Source organism: Trichechus manatus, unplaced genomic scaffold (assembly GCF_000243295.1).
Source record: "Trichechus manatus latirostris isolate Lorelei unplaced genomic scaffold, TriManLat1.0 scaffold00121, whole genome shotgun sequence".
In the NCBI taxonomy this organism is placed as follows: domain Eukaryota; kingdom Metazoa; phylum Chordata; class Mammalia; order Sirenia; family Trichechidae; genus Trichechus; species Trichechus manatus.
This window is the reverse complement of record NW_004444057.1, coordinates 6497660-6517376: the sequence shown is the minus strand read 5'-3', so window position 1 is coordinate 6517376 and position 19717 is coordinate 6497660. Positions and strand designations below refer to the sequence as shown.

Genomic DNA, 19717 nt, shown 5'->3' with positions numbered 1-19717 from the left:
ATTGTGTAGTTGCTTTGAAAAACAGTCTGACAGTTCTTCAAAAGGTTAAACACAGTTACCATGTAACTAAGCAATTCTACTCATTCTCATACCCAGAGAAATGAAAACATATATCCACCAAAAATTCATACATGAAACAGTTGTATATGTAGCAGAATTACTCATAATAAACAAAAAACAGAAACAACCCAAATGTCCACCAGCTGATGAATAAGCAAAATGTGGTATATTCATACAATATACTCTTATTCACCTGCAAAAAGGAATGAAGTACTGACACATGCTACAACATGGATGAACCTTGAAAACACGCTAAGAAGCCACACACAAAAGTTCACATACTGTATGATTCCGTTCATATGAAATGTACCAAACAGTCACGTATATAAAGACAGAAAGCAGACCAACAGCTGCCTAGGGCTGGGAGGACTAGGGGAAAGGAGAGAGTGACTGCTAATAGGTACGGGGTTTCTCTTTGCGGTGATGAAAGGTTCTAAAACTGCCTGTGGAGAAACTCTGTGAATATACTAAAAACCATTGAATTGTACACTTTACATGGGTAAATTATATCTCAATAAGTTGTAATAAAAAAGACATTAACTATAGCGATTTAATTCAGAGAATTAATAAGACAGAATTACCTGTTACTGCAGGTGCAGAAAATGATGGCAACAGGGGTGTCTGGGGGGCTCTTCCTGCATGACCTCTTGTAATGTCATAAGTTGAACCCACAGAAAATCCTGATGTAGGAGGACTTGAAGGAGGAGCAGATAAAAGAGTATTTGGGGCAGAAGTTGAAGGTGGGAAGTGAGATATAGGAGGACTACTGAAGACAGTAGCAGTTGACAAAGAAACAGGAGGTGGTACAGAAGTAACAAGTGGTGGAACAGAAGGAACTGGCGAAGGAGGCACAAAAGATAATGGTGCTGAAGGCTTCACAGGAGGAAGGGATGGCTGAGGGGTAGAGTATGCATGGGGTGGCAAGGACTGCAAAGAGGATACATTTGGAGAAGAAAAAGAACTAGTTGCAGCTAGAAAAAAGTGGAGAGAAAAAAAAGCACAAAATAGGAAATGCTTTTTACTTAGTTTTCAATCTCATAGCTTTCTTCTTGCAAAATTTTCAAACTTAACAGATTATGATCTAAACATAAACTATACAACAAATATGACTGAGTGCAAACGACTTTTGATTCCCAGTTTAAGAAGTAGCTATAGACATTAAGTGATAACATTGTTCATAAACAGAATTTTGTTTTTTTCACTTGTTTTGGTAAATTTTTAATTAATAAAGCATTCTTTTTGTCCCTGCTAATTTGAACATAAAAACCTACAAACTAAAGTTTCAAAAACTTTAGTCAGAAGATTAACCTTCACAAAGTCGTTAGAACATTAGACAAAGCTATCAAATGCTTTTTAGGATATTTTTGTCATCACAATAAAGACAATTTAGAGTCAATATGAATATAAAGAACAAGTCTACCTAAAGCAAAACATGTACGTCTCCTTTCTTTGAGCTTAAATGAAAAAAGGCTATTTTTCTTCATTTGGATAAAGATTAGAAAAGTTTCAATACATGCATTATTTTTTTAATTGATTCTGAGGAAAAATAACAGTATTTACTAACTTCAAAACATACTCGATGCTAGACAACTACATGTACCTAAAGGAAGTGGTGTAGAAGACATAGCAGTAGCAGCCAGTCCTGCAGGATTTGGTGGAGGAGTGCCAGGTGGTGTCGTCTCTATTCCACTCTCTTCCATCATTTTCCTTCAGTTATGGTATACTCTAAAAATATAAAAATGTAATATTACACAGTAACCAAAGGTGTGCTTTCAATGCTTGCATGGAGAACAATTAAACAGTCCATGAGAATATTCAATGTGTGAACTGTCTGTGACACTTCTATATATATACTTTGTAATTAGGAAACAATTTTATGTTAACTGTATAATTAAATACATTTTAAATAGTAAAATACTAATTTCTATCACATGAATGTTCATTATACTGATGTCTAGATTTCAGTCACTATTACAATCAAAATAAAATATTTTTGAAACCCTTCCCCTCGTCCCATAAAGCATTGTATATGGGTCACTCCTATTAACATAAAGCAAAAAATTAAAATATGTTCAACTTGATAAACACATCAATTCCCCACTCACCTAGTTCAAATTTTAAAACATACCCTGTAACGGCTAATTATCATCATGCCTCAGGTTTTAGAAACGTTAACCATAGCAAAACAGCATTAGATGGCAGGATCCTAATACAAAGTAATGGATTATAAAACACGGGAAAATTTTCTTAAAATCTTCAAATTTTCAAGCCCACCTAAAGTATAAAACCAAAAACTTCTAAATCTACTAAATCTGTTTTTGATGTTTGTATTCATTGAACAAATCCTCAGAACGTCAACTACATGCCAGGCACCGTACTGGTCACTGGAAATACAACGGTAAGCAAAAATGGAATACTTACAGCCAGTATAGGAGATAATCAAATAATCATACTAATGAACAATGAAATGTAACCTGAATTAACTGCTCTGAGGGTAAGGAACACAGATTTCTTTGACAAGGAATGTGATTCTGACTTGAAGGTCAAAAGTTTCCCCAAGGAAGCCATATATAAACTGAAATCTGAAGGATGAGCAGAATTGAGCAAAGGAAAGAAGATAAAAAGGGCAAGATTCTAGAAAAAGTGAACATATGGCAGGTATAAACGCCCTGTAAGAAAGAGGGAGTAAGATACATTCAAGACAAGAATAGTCTTCAATGAGGATGAGAGAGACAGACAGGAGCCCCATCATTTTGATCCTCATAAATCAGATTAAGGAGTTTACTTTTGTAAAAACAGAAGTAACATAGGGCATTGCTTTCCCCAATAATGGCATCCTACATAACTATAGTACAATGATCAAACCCAGGAAATTGACTTTGGAACAATACTATTAACTAAAGATCTTATTTGGATTTCACCAGTTTTTGCATGCACTCTTTGTGGGGAGCAGGGCAGGGAGGCATATAGTTCTATGAAATTCTATCACATGCACGGATTCGTACAACCACTACAACAACCAAGATACAGAACTGTTCCCTTGCCTCAAAGAAACTCCTTCATACTACCCTTTTGTCATATCCTACCCTCCAACACTAAACCAAAAACCAAACCCATTGTCATTGAGTCAATTCTGACTCATAGCAACCTTACAGAACAGAGTAAAACTGCCCCATAGGGTTTCCAAGGAGCAGCTGGTGGATTCGAACTGCCGACCTCCAACACTAAACCCTGGCAATTACTGATCTATTCTCTATTATGATAATTTTCTCTTTTTGTGAATTATATATATATACATACATACGTATATATAAAACCATACAGCATGCAACCTTTTGAGTTGGCATTTTTTACTCAGCATAATGCCCTTGAGATCCATCCAAATTGGTGCATGTACTACTAGTTGGTTCTTTTTTATTGCTGAATAGTATTCCATTATACAGATGAACTACAATGCTTATCCATTCACCTGCTGAAGGACATTTGGGTGGATTCCAGTTTTCGGCAATTCATATTTGTGCTCTGAGAAGATTCCTTTGATTAAAGTACGCAGATTGGACCACAGGGCAGACACAGTAGATGCAGATAGACCCTTAAGGAGGATACAGAAGTAGTTCAAATAGGAAGTGATTATACCCTAGAAGTAATGATTCTCAAATGGGGGGTGGAGGAGTTGCCCCTCCAGGGAACATCTGCCAATGTTCTGGTGACATTTTGGGTTGTCACAATGGTTGGGAGACTACTGGCATTTAGTAAGTAGAGGCTAGGGATGCTGCTAAAAATTCTACAATGCACAAAACGGTGCTCCACAACAAAGAACTATCTGACCCCAAATGTCAATAGTGCTGATGCTGAGAAACTTTGGCCTAGACTAAGGAGATAACAATGGAGATGAAGAAAGTGGATGAATTCAAGAAATATTTAGGTGGTAATTACAGACTTAGTGACATACTGGATATGGGAGCAGGGAGGGGGAAGGCATGGCTTATACAACTGGATGGATGTTGGTGCCATTCACTAAGAAACGGAACACAGGAAGAGGTCAAGGTTTTTGTCTGATGATGTCTTTTGGGGATGGAGGGCAGATTATATAGTGTTTAGTCCTGGGCATGCTGAGTTTAAGCTCCTTGAAACACCCAAGTAGAAATACTGACTTGGTCTAGAGCTCAGAAACCGCATAAATGTGGGCATCATCAGTGTACTACCAATTTCTAAAGTCATGACCTGGGATGAGATGATCTAAATAGAGAATACCAAGTGAAAAGAAAAGATGACCTAAACCAATCCTTAAAGAACAGCCAGGTAGAAGATGAGCCTGCACAGAAGGAAGAGAAATGGCCAGGAAGATAGGAAGAAAACCAGGAGAGCATGGTATTCAAAAGTCAAAGAAGAGCATTTCAAGGTTGGAATGGTCAACAGTAGTAAATGCTACAGAGATGCAAATTAGCACGCTATGTGAAAAATCCAATGGATTTGACATACTGGAGGTGAATTTACTGAGAGCTGTTTCCCTGGAAGGAATGGGGATAGAAGCCTGTTTGAATTGGACTGAAGATGAAAAGTGAGGCAAATACACACAATACTTTCAAAAAGTTTGACTGTGAATGCAGAAGATCTATGGCATTAAGTAGAGAATATGAGATCCAGGGAGGTTAAATCTTTTAATTAAGTACCATCTACACCAAAGGTAGATAATCTGGGACAGAAATGGCCCTCAGGATTTTATCACTCCTCAACAAAGCTATCTCTTTTCTGCTTCTCCTCATTTATTTATTGGTCATTTATCTTTCTACCACAGATGCTACCTAATTCTTACAGTGGCTAGTCGAAGTCAGATGTAAAGATAATCCTGATCCCTCACATTAATAAATGTGTTGGCAAAAGAACTTGTACAATGAATACAACCCATAACATGGAAAAACTGGTCAATTTCTTTCCATCTTTGAAGGTATTACTCTTTGAGAATTGGCATGTTGACAATATTGAGGTATGGTCTGTATGCATAAACATAATTGTTATGTGCTGTTGAGTCAATTCCAGTTCATAGTGACCATATATGAGAGTAGAACTGCCCCATAGGGTTTCCTAGGCCAAAAATTTTATGGGAGCAGATCGCCAGGTCTTTTCTCCTGCAGAGCCACTGGGTGAGTTTGAATCTCCCACCTTGAGGTTAAGCACTGCACCATAATTGAGTTCTCAGTCTCAGGCCCAAACAAGCTCTTTCAATTTTTTAGTGCCTTGGTTTTTCTCTTTAAAAAGTGGATGACTACTTATAGGAATACAAGAAAATAAGTGGAATAATGGAGCTTTGATAAACTTAAAAAGCAACTATTATTGTTAATGTACTCCGTGTCACAAGATTGCCCCTACTACCAGACAGTGAGCGCTAGCGCTGGGTCCAAGTTTTGTCTCTGCATTCTCAGCTCTTATCCCCCAAAAACCTTCCATAAATGTTAACTGACTTGACTGTATATTGTGGCTGTGCAGGAGAAAGACTGGAACGCTAAAAGATATGTCATCTTCTAAAATAACTACATCGAATGACAAAAACTCTCTTGGATATAAACTCCGCCAATCAGGACACGGGCTATCCTACAAATCGGTCTCAGACATCACCCAGGATCGAACAAAGAGACAACAAAAGCTCTCGAGGCGGCGTTAGGAACCTATAGGGGAACCTCCGGGAAAACGGGCTTCGCCCCATTTCCCGTCCAGGTTTGTTGACTTAGGAGTCACCAGGGCGGGAATGGCCGAAATACCGTTCTAGGAGACGGCGGCCTCCCCCTAAACTCTGCCACGTCTCCAGGCGGGTTGGGCGGGACAAAGGTCCGCGGGTGCCTGTCGCAGGTCTTGCTCCTTCGGCCAGTGCGTTAGAAAGTGACGCCTGACGGTCAGGGGCGCCCATCTCGGTTCCTCGAGAGGAGCAAAGTGCCGGGAGAAGACCCCCGAACCACACCCACAGTGCAGTCCGCAGTGGACTCTGCAAGCCTTGCGATGCGCACCCCTGGCCGGCCGCACCCCACATGCTCCCACAGCCTGCGTCCGGGCCGCACGACTGGGGGGTGTCGGAGAAGACCCTCGCAGCCTTCGGCCCGGGCCGGTCCGCCCACCTCTCAGGGGTGCTTTCCCTTTGACACCCACATCCAACGCCGACACCCTCTCGCACCCACTCTGCTGCCAGGCTGACGCTTACCTGGGGCCCCGAGACAGTTCCTGTGTGGCAACTGAAAAGTGGGGTACAGGGTCGTCGGAGTGCAAGACTACGGCTCGGAGAAGACCAGGAAGATACAATCAAAAACTCACCACTGCCTGTCCCCGCCTCCAAGATGGCCGCCGGCCGGCGCATGCCCCTGCAGCTGCCACGTCGGCCGCGCACCGCCCGCCCCGACGCCCCGCCCCGGCCCCCGGCTCGGCGCCCCGCCTCTCCCCTGTCCCCCTAGCTGGGAACCTGACTCCAAGGCCGGAGGTTATACCTGTTTGAGTACCTCTGTCCGAAAGTCAACGCGCCAGCGAGAAATTCTCCAGTACGGCTATTCTTTCCACTCCTTAGCCCAAACACGCGAGAATAACACCTTTTGGTAGCGCAGTGGTTAAAGCGCTCGGCTGCCAACCTAAAGGTTGGTGGTTCCAACCCAGTAGCCGCTCCGCGGGGAAAGAAGTGGTAGTCTGCTTCCGTAAAGATTACAGCCTTGGAAACCCTGTGGGGCAGTTCTACACTGTCTTACGGGTTTGGTTTTTTTATTTTAACCAGGTGTAACTCATTTATCGTGTGCCATAACCACCCATGGGGATGGAGTTGAGCCAGTGAGAGTCTAGTCCAGTCCCCACCAACAGGTAGGACTACGCTTCTGAAACAGCGGACTTATCCTATGTATTTTCAAAGATTTCCAGATAACAGCAGTTACATCAGGGGAGAGATGGGGGGAAAAGGTAGCAGTTACTGTACTCTTTGATTTTTTCCCCCAAGTACATGTGTTACTCATTCAATATTTTTACATTGAAAAACCAAGACAAAGATTACCAACTTTCTTCTCCTTATGTGCTTCACCTAAAACAATACTGGAAGTAAAGTTGGTGCTCAATAAATGCATATTATCTAAATCAATGAATGGAGTGCAATGGAGAAAAACAAGGAATTTGAAATCAGAATTTGGGTCTGGAACTGCCCAATGGCACTTGTGCAGTTGTATGCCCTTGGGCAGGTCACTTAGTCTCCATAAGCCTCATATCTCCATCTCAAAAATGAGAATAATATTATCTGCCATCCCTAACTGTGGCAGGTAACATATGAAAATAAAATAAGGCATATGAAAGCACTTTTTAAGGCGCTGAGAATTAGACGGGTGAACATTGGTTTTGTTGTTCCCAAATTTCTTTCAGAAATCTATTGGTAGGTATAACATTAAAATATCTCTTGAACTTGACAGTTGTAAGTGTTCTAAAATACTTCACTGAAAAATTAATACTGTTTAGCAATGAATGCCCTGACTTCAGATCTCGCTTTGCATCTACAGTGTTGATTACAATATAGGGCTGGTCCCTTTGGTGGTGATTCTTACCCTAACCACTGAGGATGTGTGTAGGTGGTTATCTAGGTTACTCTCCAATTTAGGGTGGTGCTTACAATAGATACCATCTCCATCTTCTTTGGACAACACCCTTCATAGCTATAAAGTATTGATTTCTTCATTCATTCAACAAATGTTTATTAGTGGCTGCATTGTGCTAAACATTGGTACTCGAAATGCAACAATGAACAAGACAGACAAGGTCCTGACACTTAAGGAGTTTTCATTCTAGTAGAAGAGAGAAACTATGAACAGCAAGATAAACAAGGTAATTACTGTTGGTGATGGGCACTTTGAGGAAAATCAATAGTGTGATGTGATATAGACAACAATTGGGGTGGGCCATTAAGATAGGATGAATGGGCAAGGTTTCTCTGAGAAGCTGTTGTTTCAGCAGAGGCCTGTGAGGATGCAGCATGTGATAATCTGGGGAAGAGTATTCCAAACAGAGGGAACAGAGTGCAAAGGCTCTGAGGAGGGAGTGTGCTTGGCACATTTGCTGAACAGTGAGGAAGCTGGGACTAGGGGGGTGGTAAGAAATGAAGTCAGAGAGACAACAGGGGTCAGATCTTGTCAATTCTTGTAGGCTAGGATAAGGGCTTTGGATTTTATTCTGAGAGAAAGGGGAAACAAGGGGAGGGTTTTGAGCAGAGGACTGACAAGATTTGATTTCAGTTTTAAAAGGATCATTGTGATTGCTGTGTGAATTGTAGAGGGAGCAAAGACTAAAGAAGGGTGTACCATAATGAGATAATGGTGGTTGAGAGTAGCTAACGGGGGTAGAAGTGGTTCATGGTCTGGACATATGTCAAATGTTGAGCTGTCATGATTTAATCAATGGATTGGATGTGGGCTGTATTGGTTTCCTAAAGTTGCCGTAATAATTTTTTACAAATTATATGGCTTAAAACAACAGAAATTTTCTTTTCTCACAATTCTGGAGGCTAGGCGTCCAAATCAAGGTATTGACAGGGTCATGCTCCCTCCAAAAATTCTAGGAGGTGAATCCATTCCTTGTCTCTCCCGGCTTCCTGTGGCTGCCTGCATTCCTTGGTTTGTGGCAGCGTAACTCCAGTCTCTGTCTCCATCTTCACATGGCCTTTCTCCTATGTCTCCATGTCTCAAATCTCTTCTATGGATAACTGTCATTGGATTTAGGATCCTCCCTAAATCCAGGATGATGTCATCTTGAGGTCCTTAGTTTAATTACATCTACAAATACCCCATTTCCAAATAACATACCCTTTGGGGGGATGCTGTTCAACCTACTACATGAGCCATGAGGGGCACTAATCAACAAAATGAGCAAGATGGGCTTTCAAGTTGTTAACCTGGCATTGCATGTACAATTGTTTTTTTCACTTACCACATGTCTTAGTCATGTAGTGCTGCTATAACAGAAATACCACAAGTGGATGGCTTTAACAAAGAGAACTTTATTCTCTCACAGTCCAGCAAGCCACAAGTCCAAATTCCGGGCATCAGCTCCAGGGGAAGGCCTTCTCTCTCTGTTGACTCTGGAGGAAGGTCCTTGTGATGCATCAGTCTTCCCTTGATCTGGGAGCATCTCAGCGCAGGAACCTCAGGTCCAAAGGATGCTCTCTGCTCCTGGCACTGCTTTCTTGGTGGTATGAGGTTCCCATGTGTCTCTGCTCGATTCTCTGTTTTATATCTCAGAAGAGATTGGCTTAAGACCCCGTCCAGTCTTGTATACCTCATCAGTATGACGGCTGCTAATCCATCTTATTAGATCATAGTGATGGAGTTTACAACACATAAGGAAATCACATCAGATTACAAAATGGTACACAATTATACGATACTGGGAATCATGACCCAGCCAAGTTGACAGATATTTTGGAGGGACACAATTCAATCCATAACACCAAGTCTCATTTAAATTTTAAAAGAACTTTGTGTGGCTAATATTATTACCATTCCAGTATTACAAATATGGAAACAAAGACTCTGAGCGATTGTGTGTAGACCTGAAATTGGAACCTAGAATTTTTAAGCTATACTCCAACTGCTTGCCTGCTGTTTGAATAGTAAAATAAGATGTGTTCTTAAATGGAGGGCAATGAGGGACTTAACAGAAAATCATAGCTTAATAGAAGAATAAGGAGCCCTGAAGGCGCAATGGTTAAGTGCTCAGCTACTAACCAAAAGGTTGGCGGTTCGAACTCACCCAGTGGCTCTGTGGGAGGAGACCTGGCCATCTGCTCTTATAAAGATTACAGCCTAGAAAACCCTGTGGGGAAGTTCTCCTGTGTCACATGGTGACGCTATGAGTCGAAATCAACTCAGTGGCCCCCAGTAACAACAATGGAAGAGCAAATAACTGCTTAGTTTTTTTAGTTGTTGCTAACAGAACTCGAAGCTTTTCCTTATAAGTAGTCTCTAATACATACTAGAGTGTGTCTCTCATTATACTTCACAAATGTGTGAGGCATAATGAGAAATACAGTGCTGTAGTGGAATTTCGCATTTATGTCTCAAGAATAAAAGCAAACAAAACTATTTCCTGCTTAAGTTGAGGCTTTTTTTCCAGTTCAATTCAGAGTTAATACCTCTATTCTTAAATATTTTTAAGACAGTCCCTAATGTTTATAATATTTATATGAATATTCACGTGTCTATTTCCAGGTGGGTACAAGACACAGCTGAGACTTTGGGCATCTGCAGCGTAACCAGGAGTAGAGGCAGAGCTGATTTAGGTTTGAGAGGCAATGGGCTCTGCTGAGAGAATAGTCCGTAAGTTATACAACTGCCCAGAAAGAACTCTTGAGTAGATATGCCAAGGGTACTGGTCCAGGTGTACAGATCAGGGGTCCCACATCCACACCCAGCCCATGCGAAGATGATGTGTAAGTTCCTTCAGCAACTAGAAGCCCTGATAGGAAGGTTGACAAGGAGAAGGATAAGGGTTGCCCGAAATATTGAGTGGGACATGCTTATACTAAAAAGTTATTGTTGTTTGTCTAAAATTCAAATTTAGGAGGCAAGCCAACCAGCCATTAGAATCTGAGAGGCAATGTGGAGTATCACATAGACTGTGATGCCAGAGAGCCTGAAGTGAATCTTGGCGCTATCACCAGCTGGATTAACCGCTACCCTTGGGCATGTGACTTAAACTCACTGTGCCTCCGTTTCTCCACTAACACCTCATAGGCCCCTCCTCCCCAGGATTAAACGACTTAATATGCATGAAGTGCTTAGACAGTGCTTAACAAGTAGTATTCTCTATATAAGTGTTAGCTGTCATTCTTTGATTTAAAAGTGCATAAATATTCATCTGATAATGACTATTTTTAAACCAAAAAGAATATTATTTACGTGAAGCCAAGTTGTAACTGCCAAACTTAAGGTTTTGTTGGCTTGTTTGTTTTCTACCAAAGAAAATTTAGTTACTTATAGATAGGGTGGCTCTACATCTCAATGTGTCCAGCATATTCCCAATTTATGGCTGTTTTCCTAGCATAATTATTAAGAGTACCCACCTTTCACTCTCAAAAATGTTCCAGTTTGCACAATAAATGGTCACCCTAGTCATAGAGATATTAAAAAATTATACCTTTTTGCACGTGTGAGTTATAGTGTGAAAATTTCAATACCTGCCCCCTGTTCCCACGTACATAATCATTACCAGAAACTATTCCAATCTTCTTCAAAGAAGAACTGAATTACCTTTCTAAAATATGTATAAAAACAAATATTTTATGACTCTGTGTTGCCTACATGGTAAAGTCTTAAAAACGCAAATTAACCTTGCTTTCCAGATTCATCTCCTCTTTTTCCTGCATCCTACTCCATACCCCAAGGCACCAGCCGAAAGGATGGACTCCATCTCAGCCTGGTGCCACGTGCCTATGACCTTACTCCTTCCTCTCCCTAACATGCTATCCCCTTTCCACCTTCTGCTAAGAGATGTTGAGTGGATTCCAACTCATAACGACTCCATGTGACAGAGTAGAACTGCCCTACAGGGTTTCATAAGCTGTAGTCTTTATGGGAGCTGATCACCATTGATGGATTCAAACTACCGACCTTTTGGTTAGCATCCCAGCCAGCACTTAACCATTGCACCACCAGGGCTCCTTTTGCTAAGAGATACACGTCATTTTTTCAAGCACAACTCAAAGGTTTCTTCCACTATAAACCTTTTCACATTGTATTATTGGTTGTACATGTTTATTATTCATTTATGAGCTCCTTGATTGCAGTAAATTCGTCTTTCTAATCCCATTGCACTCCAGTTTTTACATGGAAGAAATATTATGTGAACATTTTTTTAAATTGAGTTGAATTTCCTACTAAGATTAAGATTCATGTAGTGTACCTGCATTGCGGAAAGTTCTCATAATCACCTCTCCTTTCTCTCCCAAATATGATTTCACAAAAAAACAATCTTGTAGGAGAACAGAATAAATATGCTTCCACTGGAAAATTTGAAATTTTCATTTCAACAGGAAATCATCCAACTAAATTAGTTCCCTGGCCAAGGAAGCAATGTTAATACATACGCATTAACATATTACAAAGGAAATTGTTTTTCTATAATTTTGTGTTTTTACAAAATTAAGAGTTTGTATAACCTCAACCAGTAGCTTCCAGTACATGGTAACTCCTAAACATTTATATCTATAGTAATGTTTCTCAAACTTTTTTATTCATAAAACACCCCACTGTTCCATTCTAGCTTCTACATCATTGTTCAACCTAAAAAGAAAAGAAAACAACGCAGTTGTTCTTAGAAGCACCTTCATTTTCAAATAATGTTTAAAGTTCTGGAGTTGTACTTTTTCCTTTGGCAGTTCAGTACTTTCAAAGGCTTAGAAATAAGATTTTGGGAAGAAAGTCTGTGAGATGAACTGTCCAATTCACGTAACTCCTAAATCAACCCCAAACCAAAAACCAAACCAAATCCATTGCCGTCAAGGCAATTCTGACTCATAGCTATCCTATAGGACAGAGCAGAGCTGCCCCAGAGGGTTTCCAAGGAGCACCTGGTAAAATCGAACTACTGACCTTTTGGTTAGCAGCTCTAGCTCTTAACCACTATGCCACCAATCCAACTGCACATAAAAAACCATTTGGTGTCCTCCTACCTCCTCTTTCATACAACAACTTCAGAGAGAGGAAGCAGGATAAGGTAGAAAATGCGCTAGGTTAGGAATCTAGTCCTGCCTCTATCACTTATTAGTGATGCAACTCTAGGATTACTTTCTCTGGGCTTTAATTTCCTCCCCTGACAGGTGAAGTTTGGCTAAATGATTTCTGTAGCTGATGGTAATTACGATTGGCTTCCTAACAAGACAAAAAAAGAAAATGGTAAGCCATTCTTATCAACATAGGTGGAAAAGCCCTGATGAAACGTTAGAAAATGAAATCAGGGAGCAAATAATGATAATTATAACAATAACAGTAGTAATAATATACATTATGACTAAGTAGGATTATTCTCAGGAATATAAGGGTAGTTCTACTTAAGTAAAATGTATTAATGATTTAATAGATTTAAAAAGAAGTCTGTTAATTCCAATAGATGCAGGGGAAGAAAGTTTGATAAAATTTGATTCTCATTCATAATAATTCTTGATAAACTAGGAATAAAAGGAAAGTCTGAGGAACTGTCATAGCGAGGAGGACCCTAGGGAGTAAATGACAAATAGATGTTAAATGGTGTCCTGGATGAAATCTAGAGCAGACAACGGACATTAGGTAAAAAGTAAGGGAATCTGGATAAAAGTATGGATGTTAGTTAAAAATAATGTAGCAATTTGTTCATTAATTGTAACAAATATACCATATTAATGTAAGATGTTAATAATAAAGGACACTGTGCAGTTTTCCAGAGAGTATATGGGAACTCTCAGTACTATCTTTGCAATTTTTCTGTGAATCTAAAACTGTTCTAAAAAAATAAAGTTTATTAGAAAACAAAAAGAAAGAAGCAAAAAACCACCTTGGAGACATTCTCAACTGCTCCCTTTCTCTCACAGCCTATGTCTTATTCTTTAGCAAATCCTGTGAGCTCCACCTTCTAAACATAGTATGTTTCTACTACCTCCTTAGCCCCAACTTCATCATCTCTCACCAGGGATTGTTTAGTAGCTTCCTAATGCCTCACCTGCTTCCGCTTCTGCTTCTGCCTCCCCGCAGTACTTCTCCACGCAGCATAAGCATGGCCTCTACAAGGTCGCTATAAGTCAGAACTGAGTTGACTGCAGCAGGTTACAAGGCCCACATGATCCAGTCACTGGATCCTTCCTGCCCTTGTTTCCCACTCCTCCATCCTGGTCTCAGCACACCTAGCCCACTCATACCTCAGGTCCTTTGCATTTGTTCCCTCCTTCCTGAGCACTGGCTTGTTTCCTCATGTGATTCCATAAATAATGTTCTCTTCCCAGAGAGGTCTTCCCTAAATGCTCTGATTAGCACTTCCTGACATTCTTGTTTACTATCCATATCCTGTGCTACGAATATAAGCTTCATGAGGTAAAGGACAACTTTCTCTGTTTTGCTCACCACTGTAGCCCCCATGCTAGTTCCAAGTACTTAGTAGGCACTCAACCAATATGTGTTAACAAAATGAATAAATAAATGAACGTATTAAGGATTATAAAGTTTCATCATTGTACTGTAATGGCTAATACTGTACAGTGCTCTTGTCATTCTTTTCGAAAGGACTTATAATTTTGATTCTGTCAAATGAAAAATATTTCTGCAGAGATAATTTAGTTTTTTATTTTCATCATATACATCAAATGTTCTGTCCTGAAGTACAGTGCTGTCAGTGATAGGATAATAGCCATATGCCTACAAGGAAGACAAGTTAATACAACTATTATTCAAAGTTATGAACCAACCACTAATGCCAAAGATGAGGAAACTGAAGATTTTTACTTCTGCAGTCTGAAATTGATCAAACATGCAGTCAAGATGCATTGATAATTACTGGTGATTGGAAAGAGAAAGTTGGAAACAAATAAGAATCTGTAGTTAGAAAATATGGCCTTGGTGATAGGAATGACTCCGGAGATCGCATGATAGAATTTTGCAAGACCAATGGCTTATTCATTGCAAATGCCTTTTTCACCAACATAAATGGTGACTATACCCATGGACCTCATCAAATGGAAAACACAGGAATCACATGGACTACATCTGTGGAAAGAGATGATGGAAAAGCTCAATATCATCAGTTAGAACAAGGCCAGGGGCCAACAGCAGAACAGACCATCAATTGCTCCTATGCAAGTTTAAGTTGAAGCTCAAGAAAATTAAAACAAGTCCATGAGAACCAAAATTCGACCTTGAGTATATCCCACCTGAATTTGGAGACCATCATTTGACACATTGAACACTAATAACTGAAGACCAGATGAGTTGTGGGATGATATCAAGGGCATCATACATGAAGAAAACAAAAGGTCATTAAAAACACAAGAAAGAAAAGAAGAAAAGACCAAAATGGATGTCAGAAGAGACTCTGAAACTTGCTCTTGAACTTAGAGTAGCTAAAGCAAATGGAAGAAATGATGAAGAAAAAGAGCTCAACAAAAGATTTCAAAGGGCAGCTCGGGAAGACAAAGGAAAGTATTCTAAGGACATGTGCAAAGACCTGGAGTTAGAAAACCAAAAAGGAAGAACATGCTCAGCATTTCTCAAGCTGAAAGAACTGAAGAAAAAATCCAAGCCTTGAGATGCAATATTGAAGGATTCTATGGGCAAAATATTGAATAACACAGGAAGCATCAAAAGAAGATGGAAGAATACACAGAGTCACTGTACCAAAAGGATTTGGTTAACATTCAACAATTTCAGGATGTAGCATATGATCAAGAACCGACGGTACTGAAGGAAGAAGTCCAAGCTGCGCTGAAGGCATTGGCAAAGAACAAGGCTCCAGGAATTGATGAAAATACTAGTTGAAATGTTTCAGCAGACGAATGCAGGGCTGGAGGTGCTCACTCGTCTATGCCAAGCAGTTTGGAGGACAGCTACCTGGCCAACCAACTGGAAGAGATCCATATTTGTACTCATTCCAAACAAAGGTGACCCAACAAAATGCGGAAATTATCGAACAATATCATTAATGTTACACACAGGTAAAATTTTGCTGAAGATCATTCCAGTGTGGTTGCAGCAGTACATCGACAAGAACTGCCAGAAATTCAAGCCGGATTCAGAAGAGGACGTGGAACCAGGGATATCATTGCAGATGTCAGATGGATCTTGGCTGAAAACAGAGAATACCAGAAAGACATTTACCTGTGTTTCATTGACTATGCAAAGGCATTTGACTGTGTGGATCATAATAAATTATGGATAACATTGCGAAGAATGGGAATTCCAGAACACTTAACTGTGCTCATGAAGAACCTGTACATAGACCAAGAGGCAGTCTTTCAAACAGAACAAGAGGATACTGCATAGTTTAAAATCAGGAAAGGTGTGTGTCAGGGTTGTATCCTTTCACCATACTTATTCAATCTGTATGCTGACCAAATAATCTGAAAAACTGGACTATATGGAGAAGAGTGGGGCATCAGGCTTGGTGGAAGACTCATTAACAGCCTGCGATATGCAGTGACACAACCTTGCTTGCTGAAAGTGAAGAGGACTTGAAGCACTTACTGATGAAAATCAAAGACTACAGCCTTCAGTATGCATTACACCTCAGCATAAAGAAAACAAAAATCCTCTCAACTGGACCAATAAGCAGCATCATGATAAATGGAGAAAATATTGAAGTTGTCAAGGATTTCATGTTACTTGGATCCATAATCAATGTCTGTGGAAGCAGCAGCTTCCTTCTTTACTCCCTCACCCCCACCCCACTACATTAAACCAAATGGGTTCAGGCACTCGACACACTATTTTAAAGACTGATAATCCCCATTGTGCATTCTCTACCTGTAGACAAAAGAATCTAATCTTAGATCTTTAAAAGAAACCCTCAAATCTGTATCTTTCCAGAACTTCGGTTCCAATTTCTAACTACTTAGAATGCTCATTGTATTCTCAAATTCACCATCCTAAGAGGTAAGTTTATTATCTTTTCCCTGAAACTATATTCAAATCTTGCCTTTCCAATTTCATTAATACTATCATTATTATCTGGGGGCATATGTGGTTCAGTGATAGAATTCTCACCTTCTATGTGAGATACCTGGGTTTGATTCCCAGCTAATTCATCTCATGCACAGCCACCACTTGTATGTCATTGGAGGCTTGAGTGTTACTATGATGCTGAATGGGTTTCAGTGGAGTTTCCAGACTAAGACAAACTAGGAGGAAAGGGCTGGCAATCTACTTCCTAAAATCAGCCAATGAAAACTCTATGGATCACAACATTCCAGTCCCCAACTGATCACGAGGATGGTGCAGAACTGGGCAGTGTTGTGTTTCGTTGTGCATGGGTTCCCCATGAGTCGGGGGCTGACTCAACAGCAGCTAACAACAACAACATCCTTATTATCGAGTAACTAGAAATAGTACCTGACAGATCCACCAACCATATCCATCAAGCCTTCAAACCTGTTAAAGTTTTAATACTATTGACTCCTGTCTATGGCTTTACCATCTCCACTGCTATTGCAGTAGTTGAAGCTCCATGTCTGAACTCCTGACATAAACTCTAACTTCTGCATACCACCACCAGTTCAACCACATAATCCTGTCACTACCTTGCTTAAAAACTTAGATTTTTCCCTCTTGTCCACAGGATAAAGTCCAAACCCCTTAGTATGCATTCCAGATTGTCCAAATATGGTGCCATCCTACTTTCAACACTTAACTCTCACCGTCCTTTTACCTAAATCCTCTATGGTTACTCTTATTTACTTGCCTTTGCCATTCCAAATTCCTCAATACTTTATTCATATGGGGCCTATTCTCTTTAATCACTTCCCCTCCTTTCCCTTTCTAGAAACTGTTTATTGCCAGTGTCCAGTTAATATGCTGCTTCTACCAGGAAGTTGTAATCAGCTGGTCCTGCAATCTCTCTGGATCATTTGTTCAGCACTAGCAGATCCTGCCTTGAATTGTGATATATGTATCACAATTGTGTATACTTATCTTGCCTCTCTACATAAAGAATAAATTCCGTTACGGCCAGGACCACCTCTAGCCCTTAAATTTCTTTATATCCAGTTTTATACTTAGTAGATACTAAATAAATATGTTTATTGCAAATGACCAAAGACAGGATTCAAGTCCCAGTTTTGTTTCTTACTAACTAATCTTGGACAAGTTACTTAATTTTGAGTCTGAGTGTCCAGCTTAGAAAGTTCCTACACTCCATTTTCAAGAAAGAAGACTGATTGCTCTTTGGCCATAGTACCTGTCTGTGCATGAGCAAATAACCTCTGGAACCAGTTTTAAACCTACCCCAATGGATCAGTGACAACTAACTTTAAGTAACCACCCTTCTAACAACTAGCCAATAAGTGACTACTCCATGCATGAGAAACAACTGCCTCAAACAACCATGCTTCCTTGGATTGGCTAAAGATCGACCAATCCAGGCTGGCTTCGCGTGTGCCTGCTGTGCAGTTAAACAGGGCCCCTTTCTCAGAAGAGCCCGCGCTTGGTGTAATGTTGTCCCCGTCTTGAAATTCTTAATCTTGAAAAAAGTACTCCACGTTTTCATTTTGTACTGCGATCCATAATTGATGTACCTAATCCTGCGTCCTCTCTGAAAGAGAACAGTTCCCTGAATTCCACAGCCCCTAAAACTCCATATAAGATCAGCAGCTTGCTTTATCCAGAGGCTGAATCCTACAAGCACAGCTCTCCTTTTCTTAAGGAAAAAAAAAAAAAAAACAAACCGTTGCCATCCAGTCGATTCCAACTCATAGAGAAAGAGTAGAACTCTGTCACAGGACAAAGCAGAGCTGCCCCGTAGGGTTTCCAAGGAACAGCTGGTGGATCCGAACTGCTGACCTTTTGGTTAGTAGCTGAGCTCTTAACCACTGTGCCACTAAGGTTCCATAAATTCAGCTTTTTGTTTTAGTTGTTAAAAACTTTTTAAAAGTTTGATTTGATTTTTTTTTTTTGGGGGGGGAGAATAGGTGATCTATAAAGCTATGTATGCGATACATTTGCAAATATTTTAAGTGTTTTGCTTTATTTGTAATTTGACTTGAGTTTGGGGGAGTTGTGTGTGTGTGTTTTGCTGTGTATAAATTTTAGATATTTATGGAGTCAAACTTATTAGGCCTTTTATGCCTTCTGGGTTTTGGGTCATATTAATGAAGGTCTTTATAATTAATTAAATATTAATTCTATTTATATAATTAAATATATTAATTAAAGGTATAATTATGCCTTAATTATATTCTTAATATAAATTAATTATATTCTTAAACAAAACCTTCTCTCCTGTTTTCTTTTAGCCCTTTTATGGTTTAATTTATAGGTTTGATGAGTCTGGACTGATTTTCATTAACAAAAGATATAAGGGTCCAACTTTATTATTAGCCAAAAGCTATGCAGTATTCTTTACGACATTTAATGACATTTCTCCCCACTAGTATCAAATGCCATAATTATTATATACCAAATTCTCATGTATTTTCACATATTTTTAAATTTTCCGTTAGATTCTATAATCAACCTCTCTAGTTACATGCTAGTATCACACTACTTTAATAAATGTAGCCTTATAATATGATTTAATATCTAAAAAAGCTGCTACCCCTTTGTTATTTTTATTTTCCTGAAATTTTCTAGTTATTTTTTCTAATTTACTTTTATATAAGGTCTTTACAATCAGCTCATAAAGAGTAAAAAAAAACTCAGATGACATTTTTATCGGTATCTCATCACATTAATAGATTGCATTAGAGAGAATTGGCATCTTTATTATGGTAAGTCTTCCCATCCAAGACTTTTTGTGTGCCCCCATAGCATTAAATTTTTTAAAAATGTAGATCTTAAATATTTCTTGAGAAGTTTTTCTAAGGTATTCTATTTTTTTTTCTTGCCATTATAAAGAATCTTCCATTATATTTTCTAACTGGTTATTGCTGATATATAGGAAGGCTTTTTAGTCCTTCATATTAATTTTATAACCAGTGAGC

At 39.5% G+C, this 19717-nt stretch overlaps 1 protein-coding gene across 1 annotated transcript in view; it reads right to left on the bottom strand.

The window, feature by feature from the left end:
* Nucleotides 1–6384, bottom strand: part of PRRC1 (proline rich coiled-coil 1) — a 30336-nt gene extending 23952 nt beyond the window's left edge. Inside the window, exons 1-3 of the mRNA XM_004384296.2 lie at nucleotides 6254–6384; nucleotides 1661–1785; nucleotides 642–1031 (exon numbers count right to left, since the gene is read on the bottom strand). Coding sequence (XP_004384353.1) covers nucleotides 642–1031; nucleotides 1661–1763 — 493 coding nt within the window. The 5' untranslated portion in view covers nucleotides 1764–1785; nucleotides 6254–6384. The remainder of the gene's footprint in view (nucleotides 1–641; nucleotides 1032–1660; nucleotides 1786–6253) is intronic.
* Nucleotides 6385–19717: the final 13333 nt, after the last annotated feature.